A 14327-nucleotide genomic window follows, 5' to 3' on the forward strand; every position below is an offset into this window, starting at 1 on the left:
TATTTTTATTTATTACCAACATTTTATTTTTATATAAGCCAAAAGCTTCTTTCGGCTCTGCAATGATGCTTCGTTGGTCTGTTTTGGGCTGCCTTGGCGATTCCAGTATACTATTAGCACCTGATGGCATGATTGACATTGTTGTTGATTAGAGGCCTGATTCTCTCAGACCACATATATAATACTAGCTGACCTGGCAAACGTCGTCTTGCCAAACTACTACCTTTAACTCAGCGCCATCTGTTAGAATTATATCAAATAATAAACAAATGTTAATGTTATCGTAATTTTAGTAAGGATGCCTATTTTTTTGAAAATGAAATATAGCCTATGTCACTCAGGAATGATGTAGCTTTCCAACAGTGAAAGAATTTTTCAAATCTGCCAAGTAGTTTCGGAGCCTATTCAATTCATACAAACAAACAAACAAAAAATCAAACCTTTCCTCTTTATAATATTAGTATAGATAACCTTCCTAATCCTTATGCAATATGTTATATAGAAAGTAAATCAAACGCACATATTATTGAATTTGATTCACATCAGGATTCGATCAGTGAAAACATTAATGTTTAACTGTTGTAATCGGATATCACGCGAACAACTACGCGGATCCTGGTGAGTATCTACATCGTAACCATTCAGGTAAATCAAAATACCGTATAGACTCTGTCTTTAACATAGCCCCACAAAAAATAATCCAGTGGTGTTAAATCACACCATCTGGCTGGCCACTTAACAGATGAATTTCGCGAAATTATGCGCTCGGGAAATTATCGCGAGATGTTAACCACTAAATTTTGGCCTATTATTGATGACATGGATATCACTGAAATGTGGTTTCAACAGGACGGTGCCACATGTCACACAGCCAATGAAACGATCAATTTATTGCAAACCAAATTTCCCGAGCTTAGTATGGAGCTCCAGGTCGTAGTGGAAATTGACGTTTCTCACATAGAAGGGTGCACCGGTCGCGATTCTCATACAACGCGACTGTAGCACCTGTAGCCGGTGGATATGCGTGGGACACAGTGCGCGAAGACTACGCTAGCGTAGATCAAGCACGGTCGGAAGCACTATTAATTTCTGTTCCCCTTTGAATAATTTAATATAAAGGCTTATTATTTCTAGACTCAAATTGTCTACAGTTTCACGCCTATTTAAGTAAGGTCGGAACCAAAATCTCTTCTTTTTCTGTTCTTTTTAAAACAATATAAGCTGCTGCGACAAGTGTGATTTCGTCATCCATTGTTGCCGGTATGTGTGGCCCGTTTAGGAGTCTGCATCGTGGGCCATACTATTGCAGACATATTGCTACACATGGCCCGGCCATAGATTGCTCGACCATCAGCTGCATTAAAATATTTTTGTGATGGCCGGGCAATTACTTCCCAAATGGTGCAGCCATCAATTGCAGAAAAACATGGCCCGTTTAGAAGCCCCATAATGGCTTGCCAATGATAACGATTCAGGACAAAGTAAGTGATTTGTTAGCGATATCCATAGAAGCGAGCCATGTTCGGGGAATCTATTCACAGATTTTCGTTCGATTTGAATTTAGGCGCCATTTCATATTAAATTGATTTAGTTAAAAATCAAATAGATACCATGTGAACTTTAATATTGAAGATTTGAAAAGATGTACGTCGAGATTATTTATGTTAAATGCATTTTTTGATTAATTACCTGATATGCGATCATTATCTAAATATTGAACTTACAAAGTCAATGGACTTTTTTTATCGGAATTATTCGGATCCTAATAGCAATTAACTTTTTTATTATTGATAATATTTATCTTTATTATATGACATATACATTTAAGTATATTTAATAATCATTATTACCTGTTGGGTGTAATGAAATGGACTTAACTGCAAGTATTTAAGTGTGACAATGTTTTCTTTACGTACTGTTATAAATGGTGAGCCAAAATTAAAATCTATGTATAGCCATTAGAACTTTAATTTAAGCAAAACTAAAAACAATAATTTTTGTCTTTGGTTTTCGTGTTACTATTAAAACTTCTTTAATGTACATAAACGTGATTTTTTAAACTGTATTATTATATGAAAAAATGCTTTTTTAAGTTCATTTTTTTCGGAGCACAAATGCACAAATGCATTATCGAATAAATTATTTATTATATTCGACGTGTAATTGCTAAATTGTGTTTGCAGTTGCTTTCCTTACATGCGTGACAGCTGTTTCATTGAAGTTTAACGATCCATTAATTGCTCAAGAAGGTTTGGGATGGCCCCAAAGCCTTCAAGTTGCTGCAGGTCATGAAGCTTTGATGAAATTGGCTGTGACCTTAGAGAATCAGGAGTCGTGTCAAGTAACAACTCCAGGTGGTGTTATTTTTGACATTGACTCGCCGCCAAGCAACAGGTAATTTTTTAACTGTTTATATGAACTGTATATCTAATGACATAGCTAATAGCATAACCTCGCTTTTATTGTTGTAATTCATAGTAAAGATTTAGATTTTTTAGTTAAATTTTGCTTCATTTGTGACAGGTCTGAATCTAAGGCTAAGTATGGCGAAACCTCTTATAGGATATTAAAATTGTCGTCTTTTATTCACGGCCTAGGTCTCAATTCCTTCTGCCGAAACCAACCTAAGAGTTCAAGTTCAATTCTTCGCGATTAAAACGGATTGATTGTCCGGTCAAATTAGACCAAAAAATAAGAATGAAGCTAGGTACATAAATTTCCACCAAGCTGAAAATCGGTAAGATTTTCTTTTGAAGTGGCCTACTCATGCATATTATGACGATTTCAACTTTATGAATCGTTATATCTCAAAAACGGTCTCTCGTAGGAAAAAAAGTATAGATACATTTTTTGTAGATAATTTTATGATCTACAATGTGTTTGAAGTGTTTCTATGACCGTGATAAATTCCCACTTATGTAGCTTCGAATGTCTAAATTGACCGGACTATGTATCTAGATCATAAGTTTAACACCAATTCTAATTAACTTAACTTTCCTATTATTACGGCATAATGTTAATGCTTCTATTATGACATAATCAAATTAATTACATTTGCATGCCGATTTATATATGGCGGATTGTGCGGCTTTTTATAATAATTGTATCTAATTGTACCACTATCTTAACAAATAAACGATTTCATTTCATTTCATATGAACACAGCTCATCCGGAGTTGAATATATTCCGTAGTGGGCTGATCTGTTTTAGAGAACGTATTGTTGGGTGCCTTTCTCGAGCCTAGTTCGCTGTTTTGCTGATGATTATTATTTTCTTCTTTAAGTAATAAAATCTTCTGGTAATTTTATATTATTTTATTGTGGGCTTATCTAATCTAATAATTTTAATTTCTATTTTTTTTTTAAACTTATGTTCACTCTAATTCTCATTTACACATTTTAGATGGAAGATTTTGTAAAATAATCAGTAGAGTTACGCCCAACCCCAATAACCTATCTTAAACCATTTCTGACCATCTGGGATAGACATCTTAATAAATAAGTATTGATAAAAGTGTGCTAATAACCAATCGACGAATTGTAATAGCCATCTGTCGATACAAGCTATCCACGGTAGTTTGGATCGGTGTATGTGGATTGATCTCTGTATTAAAATGACAGTTTAACTGTGCCAATATCCTATCTTAATTTTTTTAACTTACGTCAGTTTTAAAATAATTAAAAAGCTATTTGAAATGTTTTAAACATAGACATGTATATTTTAATACTATTTCTTCGGTTTTATTTACTTTATTTGGTTTATATTGATTATCAAATATGAGTGTAAAGAGCGAAGAGATTTCATTCTATCCGTCGCCAAAAATGGTTTGTCTTCGTAGGGTTTGGTTATTGCGATGCAGGTAGGAGATCGCTAGACTGTCACGGTCTGATCTCAAATTGTTTTCAATATGAGATTATGGATTAATTATTGGGTTCGGGCGTTAGTGTCTGTAATGTATAATGACATATACTTAATAAAAAAATAATGAACCTTATTAATAAACTAGTTAAGATATGTTACGCTTTAGTAAATTACAATAAAATGTATGAAATAATTAAAATAGTGTATTAAATTATAAAAATATTACATTATTATTACTTAACTTGCTGTTGGTCCAAACATTTATATTTTTAAAATGCTTTAAGGTTTTCGCGATGGGAGGAAACTTGTAGTTTAAAATTGAAAGAAGTCAGAGAAGACGATACAGGAAGATGGCGGCTTACTGCCACTGGTGGCAACACCACCGTCATGGGGTGGACGGAAGTTCATGTAATAGGTATGCCATTTCAAGCATAAAAGGCTTAAATTACTGTACCAGATGGAAACGCGTTTCTTTCGCAATTTAATTTGAAATTAAATATTCGGGCATCATATTTTATATGCTTATCGAACACGAATTGCTTTAATTTCAAGCTATATATCTTTTTTTTTAATTTGCTCGAACGGTGAAGGAAAACATCGTGAGGAAACCGACATGTCTTAGACCCAAAAAGTCGATGAAGTGTGTCGGGCACCGGACGATGATCACTTACTTGCTTATTAGATTTAAAAATGATCATGAAACTGATTCAGAAATCTGAGGCCAAGAACTAAGAAGGTTGTAGCGCCACTGATTTACTATTTTATATATTTTTTATAAGGGTATTATTCAGAGTCAAGACTTAGTGCGAATTATGACTCCTATATGTCAGAGTTCAATATATTTTTGACTGAAAATGATTAATATTACGCTGTTTCATTTAAAATACTATGTTACTTAAGAAGACTTATTAGTTTTTGGTCGATCTTTCGATTAGCATCTTCAAAAGTAGGGGTGTTCATTTAAGTCGGTTCGATTCCCAGACGAGGCAAGAAAGTAATTTTTAGAAGCCGAATTACTAACTTATAAAAATAACATAAAGTCATCTTTCAGTAAAATACCGTATCTGCGATATTTATGTTCTTTTCCACCGTGTCTAATAACTTTGGGACGCCCTGTATACTCAGTACACCCCTAAGTTCTGTTATAAATGAAAATGCATTTTTCCAACATTTTGATTATTTTGAATTTGAAACACGTATATTTTGTCATTTTACATATTTACGCCATTTTACATATTTTTTCATGTTCAGTATTAAATAAAACTATGGAATGAGGTGTTTAAGAAATCGCATTGCACAAATCTTAAAAACAGAACTTATGGCCAGATAGTTATATCTGATATTTTATTTACATCCAGCGAATATTTTTTCAGACCACAAACCCGCGACAACAGCTCCACCAATAATCCTACAGGATGGCAAAAGTATGGTGCAAATTGATTTATCAACTGAATACAATTCATACTGTTTAGTCGCGAAACCATTTTCTGACAGTGCTCTAGTACCAGGTCATTGTTCAGTAACCCTAGATAAAACAACTAGAGCTGTACAGGGAACCTGGTATGTCTTATTGGGAGCCCCGGGTAGAATGGCAGAGGTACCAATGAGGAGAGAGGTTGTAGTTGAAGGTATATTGTTTTAATGTCATTAATTTTGTGATTATCCGATGCCACGCGAACAAAGACGCGCGGGAGACACGCTAAATCACGATCTCATTTTAAGACTTAAATTATTATACCGAAACGTTAAAAAAAGTAGATTAAAAAAAACGAGAACATTTTCTTTACCAACTTTTCCACCACTTCAAATAATTTTATCGCGAATAATGCTATCAGTTGAAGGTAATAACGATTTTATCGTAATATAAGATTTACAATATATGTAATAATTACGCCATATTTTTACATTGGTAACAAATTGAGAGTGGTAGAATCCAGCAAAATCTATTCCAAGTTAATGTTAAACTAGAGTATCGAATTCATTTTTCTATTCTATATTTATTTGTACGCCTTTTTGCAAGGGGTACTGTAATAATGATGGTTCTGACTTCTGACATAGCTCTGTAGAGTCTTCATTCACCTTCACTTCCTTCTTTCCTTTTCAAGTTACAAGCCCAAACCATTATCATCAAATTTATTTGGATAAAATAAATATAGTTCAAATGAAATACTTAAATAAATGAAGTTTCTTAAAAGACGCTTCAATCGTAACATATAAGTTTTAATTTATAAATTAGGTGAGATTTTCTGGGCTCTATGATAATTAAAAAGTTGTATTTTTATCTAAATATTATAATTGAAGTCTGCTTAAAACAGTTGTCATAAAAATAAGTCTACAATATTCGAATTAGTGCACAAAATAGCACAGATTATTTAAATGCACTTATAACGTTTTTAGCGGAACGCTTGGACGTTGGTTATATCCATGATAATAATAAGCTGCATTTATATTGCAATATTTTGCACACGGAGAAAAATATCACTTTCTGTCGATTTCAAAGAACATCTAAATTAATTGGATATCACGTAGTGGATGGATTAAGCGATGGTAAACACAGGCAAGTTAATCAGTCATGATTCGAAATAATTATTGTTTCCGCGGAAATCGAACTCCAAGTGATTCAAACACGTTTAACCTGTCTCATCGAGATGAACTTCAAACCCATTTATTGAATTTCTGTTATTGGAATGTTTCTGTAAATGTAATTTAAGTAGTAAATAGAGACTAGACTTTTTTTATGAAAACTACTGATCAGCCTCTTTTGTCTATCATTCAAATATTATTTTGCTAGGAATCGAAACTTGAACCTATACTTTAACCTACAGGCTATAGTTGCGGATCGTAATAAGATCTTAGGTAATTTTGTTAAATATGTATTCACAGTTATTATGGGAAAGGCTTCCTAAGAAAAGAGTGCGGTATCACGATCCAGAATCCCATAGAGGATGATTACGGGTCGTGGCGATGTACCCTTGGTGTCAACATGTGGGAGGACAAAGTAGTTAAAGAACAACTACCTATGCAGGCCTTAATAAGCGTTGCTCCTAAATTTAGAGGTATGTTATTTAAAAACAGAAAAAATTACACGTCGATATGCTATTAGTCAAGATTTTAAAAACAATTTCAGATAATTCTTAATCAACCAAAAAACTTATGCTAATTGTTATTTTTGGTTCTGTTAGTTTTTAATTTAATAAATAAAATAAATTATTCATAATTTTAATCCGCAAAAACGTTCGGTGCAAGATGGCGTCGTGCCATTTTCTCTGACATAACGTGCTTGTAAACAACAATATTGTAAACAAACGTCAAGTTTTATATATTTCTAATGAATACTTGACGATTTGTGTGAAACTTTAACTGATTTATGTGAAAAATGAGTTACAAATGGTGTGCAGTGCCAAAATGTACAAATACGTCAATTAAAACCCCGGAAAAGCTATTTATATGTGTCCCAAGGAATGTCAAAATGCGTCGAAAGTGGTTAGAGCTTTCTCGGAGAAATTGTAATGAAATAATGCCGAGTTCAAATATATATTTTTGTGAAGACCACTTCAATGTAAGTAAAGTTATCTACCATTAGTAACTTAATCATATTAATAGAATGATTCTTGTCCCCCGACTTTTAAATAAATCTTTTTTTACGTTTTCAATGAGTTTTTAAATAGATGATCTTACGCTGCTTGTTATCCTGAACTAAGTTGCTTGTTACAGTTGCAACAAGACATGGCAAATTATTGTGAGTATAAAATGGGGTTCAGCCAGAGGATAATTATGGTGGATAAAGTTTTACCTTCTAAATTTAGTTGTCAGTCAGACTGCAATAGAAGAATTAGTGATGCTGGAACTTCTCGTAAAGCATTTGTCAAGAGGCAAAGAAAGCGACTCATTCAGGAATGTGAAGACACCTTACAACAACCAATAATCACCAAGCACCAGCCTTCTGATGTTATAGAACCAACTTTACTCAAATACCTCCCCACTGATACTGTAGTACCAACAATAAACAACAATCAGCCTGTTGATGAACAATATATATTGGGATTATAGGGTATGTAAACTTAGATTCTTAATTCTTTACCTTGTTTTTTGTAGAATGTCCTAGTATCATAGTCATATCTTGCATTTTTTATAACTTTATATTTAACTTTTCAGGATTATTGAAATTTCGTGATAAAGCACATAAACAGCTTCTATAAGCATGTTAGCCATGTGGCATACAATAATCAAAGATTCTAAGAAGTGATGTAGTGTTCCTTCACGTATGAAATGAATTACATTGCAGGATGCAAAGTGATATGCAACAGGGTTGTTAATTTTAAGAAGAGAATTCTGAATGAAGATCAATAATAAAGCGATGCATTTTAATATATCACATGCAGTTACAATGCATGGTCATCAAAAGCATCTAAAAGAAGTGCTTATAACTGTTAAAAATAAAATTTTATGTGGTTTCTTATGTCTTTTATCCTCTTCTCATGGTGTTGATTTTTAACAGGTTGTAAAATATTCATTATTTAAAAAAATATAAACATAGTTAATTAAATTTTAATTACAATTCAAATTACACTTTAATAAATAGTAGCAAATTTATTATCTTATAAAATAGCTTGACTTTCTGTGATTGCAGTTCACACATTTAACATTTTGTAAACATAAACAATAAAGTTATTGTCTTTAATAAATCAAGATTATTACTGAATTCAAAATGATATAGAGTATATAATTTTGTCTATGAATAGTAAGTACATTATGTAAAACCCTTTCTCAGGATCTTCCCGCCAACCACGCGATATCGAAGATACAACAATATTCGTTCAAGAAGATAGCCCATTACTTGTGTCTTGTCATGCAGATTTTTCACTTAAATATTGTTGGTTCCAACATCCAAATGGGTCTCAATTTACACCTGTACGACTTGTCAATGAAGATCAACCGTATTGGTAGGTATTACCAGTTGCAAAATTGTTCCGTTTTCAGAAAGCGCGCGAAAATTTGAAGTAGAATTAAAAAAAAACGTGCCAATATTTGTATTCTTATTTGAAACTGTCACCATCTATATTAAAACAATTTTTTTTCTCCTGATAAATATAAGTACCCGTTTTGGACTCTTGAGTCTTGACCAATGTCCCGTTTTGGGTCAAAGAATAAATGGCCACTTTAGGCACGCCGCATAAAGCAGACTCCTGACTTCTTCATAAATGTATCTTATATCTTTAAACGAGCAATTCTTGTATATATATAATTGGAATCTCGGGATCGGCTCCAACGATTTTCATGAAATTTAGTATACAGGGGGGTTTCGGGGGCGATAAATCGATCTTGCTAGGAATAAATGATAGGAAATAACAAAAAGGTGGTGTTTGAGTAGTCCCAATTTAAACTGAAAAATGTATCTTCCTGACATCTATCGGCGAATAATAATACTAGAGTAGTCCCAATTTAAACTGAAAAATGAATCTTCCTGACATCTATCGGCGAATAAGAATACTATTTTTTTTAAATTGCTTTAACGACACAACAACACTAAAGCTATTCCAGCATATATAATCTATATTGTTCATATTTCATCATTATATTAGTATGTAATTCGTACTTATATATAATTTCCAAAAACACAATTTATAAAAAAATAAAAATACCGAGCAAAGCTCGGCCATCCAGGTACTATTTAATTAAGTTATCAGTTACAATCTTTTGTTTAGTATGCTAAACCATATTTAAATAGGAATCATAGAGATTTAGTTACTAACATAAATAATGAGAATATATATAGTATAGAACACGGTAATATTCATAGTTGCAACTCTCATTTACCAAAAACCAATGAATCATTCATTGATACTTTTGCTTATTCTCAACTCTATTTCATCCAGTTCACTCTGAATCTTACCCAACAATTTGTAAACAATGATACGTTTATTAATACTTTATGAAACACAAGTTAGATATCTCAATATCGCAGTACTACAGTATATGAACTTCTCTAGGTACACGGGTGAAGGCTTAGCCGTTGGGCAATGTGGAATTACGTTTAAACATGTTACAAAACAGGATTCTGGTATTTGGCATTGTCATATGGGCCCTAAACGTCAAGCTGGTATAGAAACCACAGACAATATTGAAGTGAGAGTCACAGGACCTTTAGCTGCTAATAAGAGGGAAATTCAGGCTAGGATCGGGGAGTCAATCACTTTGTTCTGTCATACAGCTAATGGAAATCGCCCGTTGGATTATTGCCGATTCCTCTCGCCTTCGTTTGTTGGATTTAACATCGATTCATCGGTGACTAAGGCTGAGTAAGTAAGCATTTGTGATACTATAATAATAAAGTATTGATATCTGAGGTTTTAGCGAACTTAGTGTTTTTTGCGATATCGTATTGATTTACGCTCGAAGCCAATAATTCAGGATTTCAGAGTGAAAACAATCTGAGGTCAGACCGTGACAGTCGATCGATCTCCTATTTGCATCCCAATAAAATCCTACGAAGGCAATCCATTTTTGGCCACGAATAGAATGCTATCTCTTCGCTCTTTACACTCATATGTGATAATCAATATAAACCAAATAAAGTATATAAAACCGTACAAATAATATTAAAATATACATGTCTATGTATAAAACATATCAAATACCTTTAAATAATTTTAAAAACTGGTGTAAGTTAAAATCTTGTGATAAGATATTGGCTCAGTATCCATATACCTACACCGATCCGGATAGCTTGTATCGACAAATCGCTATTACAATCCGTCGATTGGTTATTGGTACACTTTTATCAATATTTAGATTCATAAAAGTGTGTGATTAACATGTTGGTATCAGATGGTCAAAAATGGATTGAGATGGGTTATTGGGTTTGGGATTTAGGGAGTAGGACAAACAAATATTGTGTCATTTGTATCACAACAATCAAAATTATTCTGTAGAAATTATTTTAATATTACTAGCAGATTGTTTACGAATTATTTTCAAAGCGACGGTTGATAATAAAAATTCTATCACTATTATTAAATTATACAATAGGAATTATATATATTATTGATTAACTTTATGTAACAAGCGTACCTACCCGTGCTAGTGACGGAAAAGTTATCACGTTACAAGATAATAATTCAATCTAGATTGATTGTAATTTGCTATTATTAACACTTAGGTTATATAATTGCTCTATTATTACCTAGTAGCAAAACTATAATGCTGAATTTTCTCGGAACTTATTCCGGAAAAAGGCACCTTCAACTAAGGATACAGGGCAGTCGCAAATAGTAGGGTACTTGGCCGCAGACAAACAAACAAACAAAACTAAAATATCTTTATTCATATAGGTAAACAAGTACAGTTATGAACGTCAAAAAAATTCAATTAATTGTGAACTTACATTTACTGCCAGTTCCCAAATCATGGGCGTAGAAAGAGAACTGGCTATAAACTCTCCGCCACTCTTTTAACGCGCACGTCTTGGTAGAAGAATTTTAGACCATGGTTTGGTCAACATCATATCATTGTCCCGAATCGCAACCTTCGAACCAAACAGTCTTAGGGCCAGTAAAATTTGAGGTTATTTTTCCTTTTCTCTCTGTTACTTACGGAACTCCTAATAGCAATAAAATATTTTGCTGTGCAAATTGCTAGCGCTTCCGATATGAAACAACTATATCGAACTTGCATACAAACCGGGGCTGTTCTCTGTATGTGTTATTACAAAGACATATAGAAATATACTTATCAAGAAACGCTGTAGTATATATGTACCCACTTCGCAGTATGACCGAATAAGCGCGGATGGAATCGCGGAACATAGCTAATCAAATATCTGTGTTAAAAACTTTCAATGAATTCATTAAATTGATTGACGACATTTCCATTATTATTCGAAGTAATTTTGCCATTACGGGGCGTTGATAATCAACAGCGCATATGGTTTTTCCGGGTGATGACAGTTGACATTTGACACTTGAGGTTACAAGAGGTTATAATTATTGTCTACGGTAAAAACTTGCTTTGAATATATTTATCTATTACGGTTTTTTCTCACAATTATACAAGAATACCGCAATTAATAACAAGAACTCTGTCAACGAGTTATATCGGGCAGTTTATTAATATAGGTGTGATTAAAGTATTAAATAATAACTATTTGTTTTATATATTGCTTACCTAGTTCAGCAAATATTAATAATATTTTGATATTTTACATACAAATTTAAAAGTTGATCAAATAATGGCATAATATATATGTCGCAGCCAATGAGGTTAGTCAGCCGTTCAATTAACAGTAACCATTTAACTAACGGCCTGTGGTGTTCAGCCAGTTGATCAAAAAGATAGGCAAATGACTTGGATCGATGACGTTACTTGCCTAGCCTGTTGAGTGTTGACTGCTAAACATAATTAGAAACTGTTCAATCTGACAAAATGGCGTCGGCTAACCAAAACTATACCTAATAGTGTTTTCCAAACTTTCATGAAAAACAAGTACAATAGACGTGTGTAGTTACAATAATAAGGATAATTATAACTCCACCTATTTAATTTTAAAACGAATATTTTTGTATATCATATGTTTCATCTTTTTTACTTCTGCCAAATAATTGCTCTATCATACGAAGGGCCTAAACATTAGCCAGCCAGTTTATTATATGTTGTAACAAACGCTACGGCTGAATATCTTTCAGGCCTTTAGTTAAACAGCTAGGCTGTTAATTGAACCGCTGATAAGCTAGTTGGCTGCAACATATACATTCGCCACGTACGTGCAACCATTCTAGATATTGACGATAATGCAATGAATCCGTGTGATTTGTTTTTGAGTTTATGGCGAACACACTGATAAATAGATGCGGCGGAGGACTAAGATTCCATTTGTAAATGCTATATTGATCTTTAGGCCACGTAACTTTCAATAGCGATTTTTCATTAATGATAATGACAATGCTTGTGGTGGCATCCATGCGTAGGGTGAGCAAAGAGATTTCATTCTATCCGTCGCCAAAAAATGGATTGTCTTCGTAGGGTTTGGTTATTGGGATGCAGATAGGAGATCGATCGACTGTCACGGTGTGATGTTAGATTATTTTCAATCTGAGATTGTGGATTTATTATTGGGTCTTGGCGTATATGAATAAAGTTATTTAGATTATGAAATTTTGATTTGATGCCCATAAAACTGTGTTCTTACACTCTAGTGCCATCTTGGATCGCTTCTATTTTACGCCCGGACGTAACATAACAGTGGGTGACTGTTCTCTAACAATAAGCTCGGTACGTGAAGATGACATTGGTAACTGGACTTGCGCGGCCATTGTCAACGATGACGTCATGGAATCCAGCGATGTGATACGAGTTTTCACCGTAACAGGTAATATTCAAAACTATGCTATTTCTGCTATTTCTGTCCGCGATATAAGACAATTTCAAAACCTTATACATAAAAAAGTGCGTGCGTACAAAGTACACATGTCAGAAGTTCTTTGTAAATTAAAATTACTAAAAGCCTCATAGATCATGTACCACTGTATGATCACTTCATGTATTTATATATCTATAATCAGACTGTTTACACACTGTATACGTGCTCATGATAAAATTAATATAAAATCTACGTTTACTACATAAGATGTTATGCGTCAGAATTGATATCTAAAGTTCAATTATTTAACTACTAAACGAATACATCAACCCATAGCGTGTCTTTTTTCTCGCTCTACCTTTCTCGCTCTCCCTTTCTCACTCTCAATCGGCCTCAATCGCTCTTCCTTTTCTTCGACAAAAACGCTGCACACCATCGTGACGTTTCATCCGTAAAAATTTCACCTAAGCCTAAAGAAGTTTCACATAAAAATATTATAATAAGTACGTTATACATAAAAATCTTAAATAGTCTAATAACACAGTATAAACAATAGTACTTCATCTCTTTTATCGCAGCGTAAATCACATTTCACTGAAAGAGACAAAGATAAAACAGATGCTACAGTTGAGTTCTAATATAGGCGTTTTCTGTATTGTCCGTTACAATAGTGACCAGTTCTTTACATAGACTTACGTAACTGAATTTTCAGAATCTCGATACCAAGCTGGTGTAATTGGTGGCAGTATTGGGGCGGCACTACTTGTTCTAGTGCTCATGGGCTACGTGTTTTATAAACGGGGATCGACAATTTTATCCCTGTTTAAAAGGCAGAACCCACCTTCATTAGATGGAGTCTCTCTGCAAAGAATGTCGGGAACCACTGGTGTCGCCTCAAGATGCAGTCATAGCAGTAATGAATCGGAAAGGGATATGGGAATACGACAAAACTGAATTGAACAAGAATCGAAGTTTAAAAACGCCGCCATACAGCGGCATACCTTCGATTCCATACGACTTAATGCCTATCTTAATATATATATTTCTTGTGTGCGTGTGTATGTGACTGAACTCCTCCTAAACGACTGGACCGATTTAGACGAAATTTTT

The 14327-nt window shown here is 33.5% G+C and overlaps 1 protein-coding gene across 1 annotated transcript; it reads left to right on the plus strand.

The window, feature by feature from the left end:
• Positions 1-1832: 1832 nt before the first annotated feature.
• Positions 1833-14327, plus strand: LOC110992528. Its single transcript, XM_022258394.2, has 10 exons — positions 1833-1927; positions 2184-2394; positions 4147-4277; positions 5236-5490; positions 6260-6419; positions 6746-6918; positions 8634-8805; positions 9853-10161; positions 13054-13226; positions 13930-14327. Exons 1-10 carry the CDS (start codon positions 1900-1902, stop codon positions 14169-14171), a joined length of 1854 nt encoding a protein of 617 aa, XP_022114086.2. The 5' UTR covers positions 1833-1899; the 3' UTR covers positions 14172-14327.

This window comes from Pieris rapae, chromosome 22 (genome assembly GCF_905147795.1).
Source record: "Pieris rapae chromosome 22, ilPieRapa1.1, whole genome shotgun sequence".
In the NCBI taxonomy this organism is placed as follows: Eukaryota; Metazoa; Arthropoda; class Insecta; order Lepidoptera; family Pieridae; genus Pieris; species Pieris rapae.

What these genes read in the sequence shown, in the direction of transcription:
- LOC110992528 (XM_022258394.2), top strand. Translation starts at nt 1,900, where the DNA reads ATGTTTTCTTTACGTACTGTTATAAATG. An exon ending in TTTACGTACTGTTATAAATG is followed by an intron (nt 1,928 to 2,183) that starts GTGAGCCAAAAT and finishes TTGTGTTTGCAG; the next exon opens with TTGCTTTCCTTACATGCGTG. An exon ending in GACGGAAGTTCATGTAATAG is followed by an intron (nt 4,278 to 5,235) that starts GTATGCCATTTC and finishes ATATTTTTTCAG; the next exon opens with ACCACAAACCCGCGACAACA.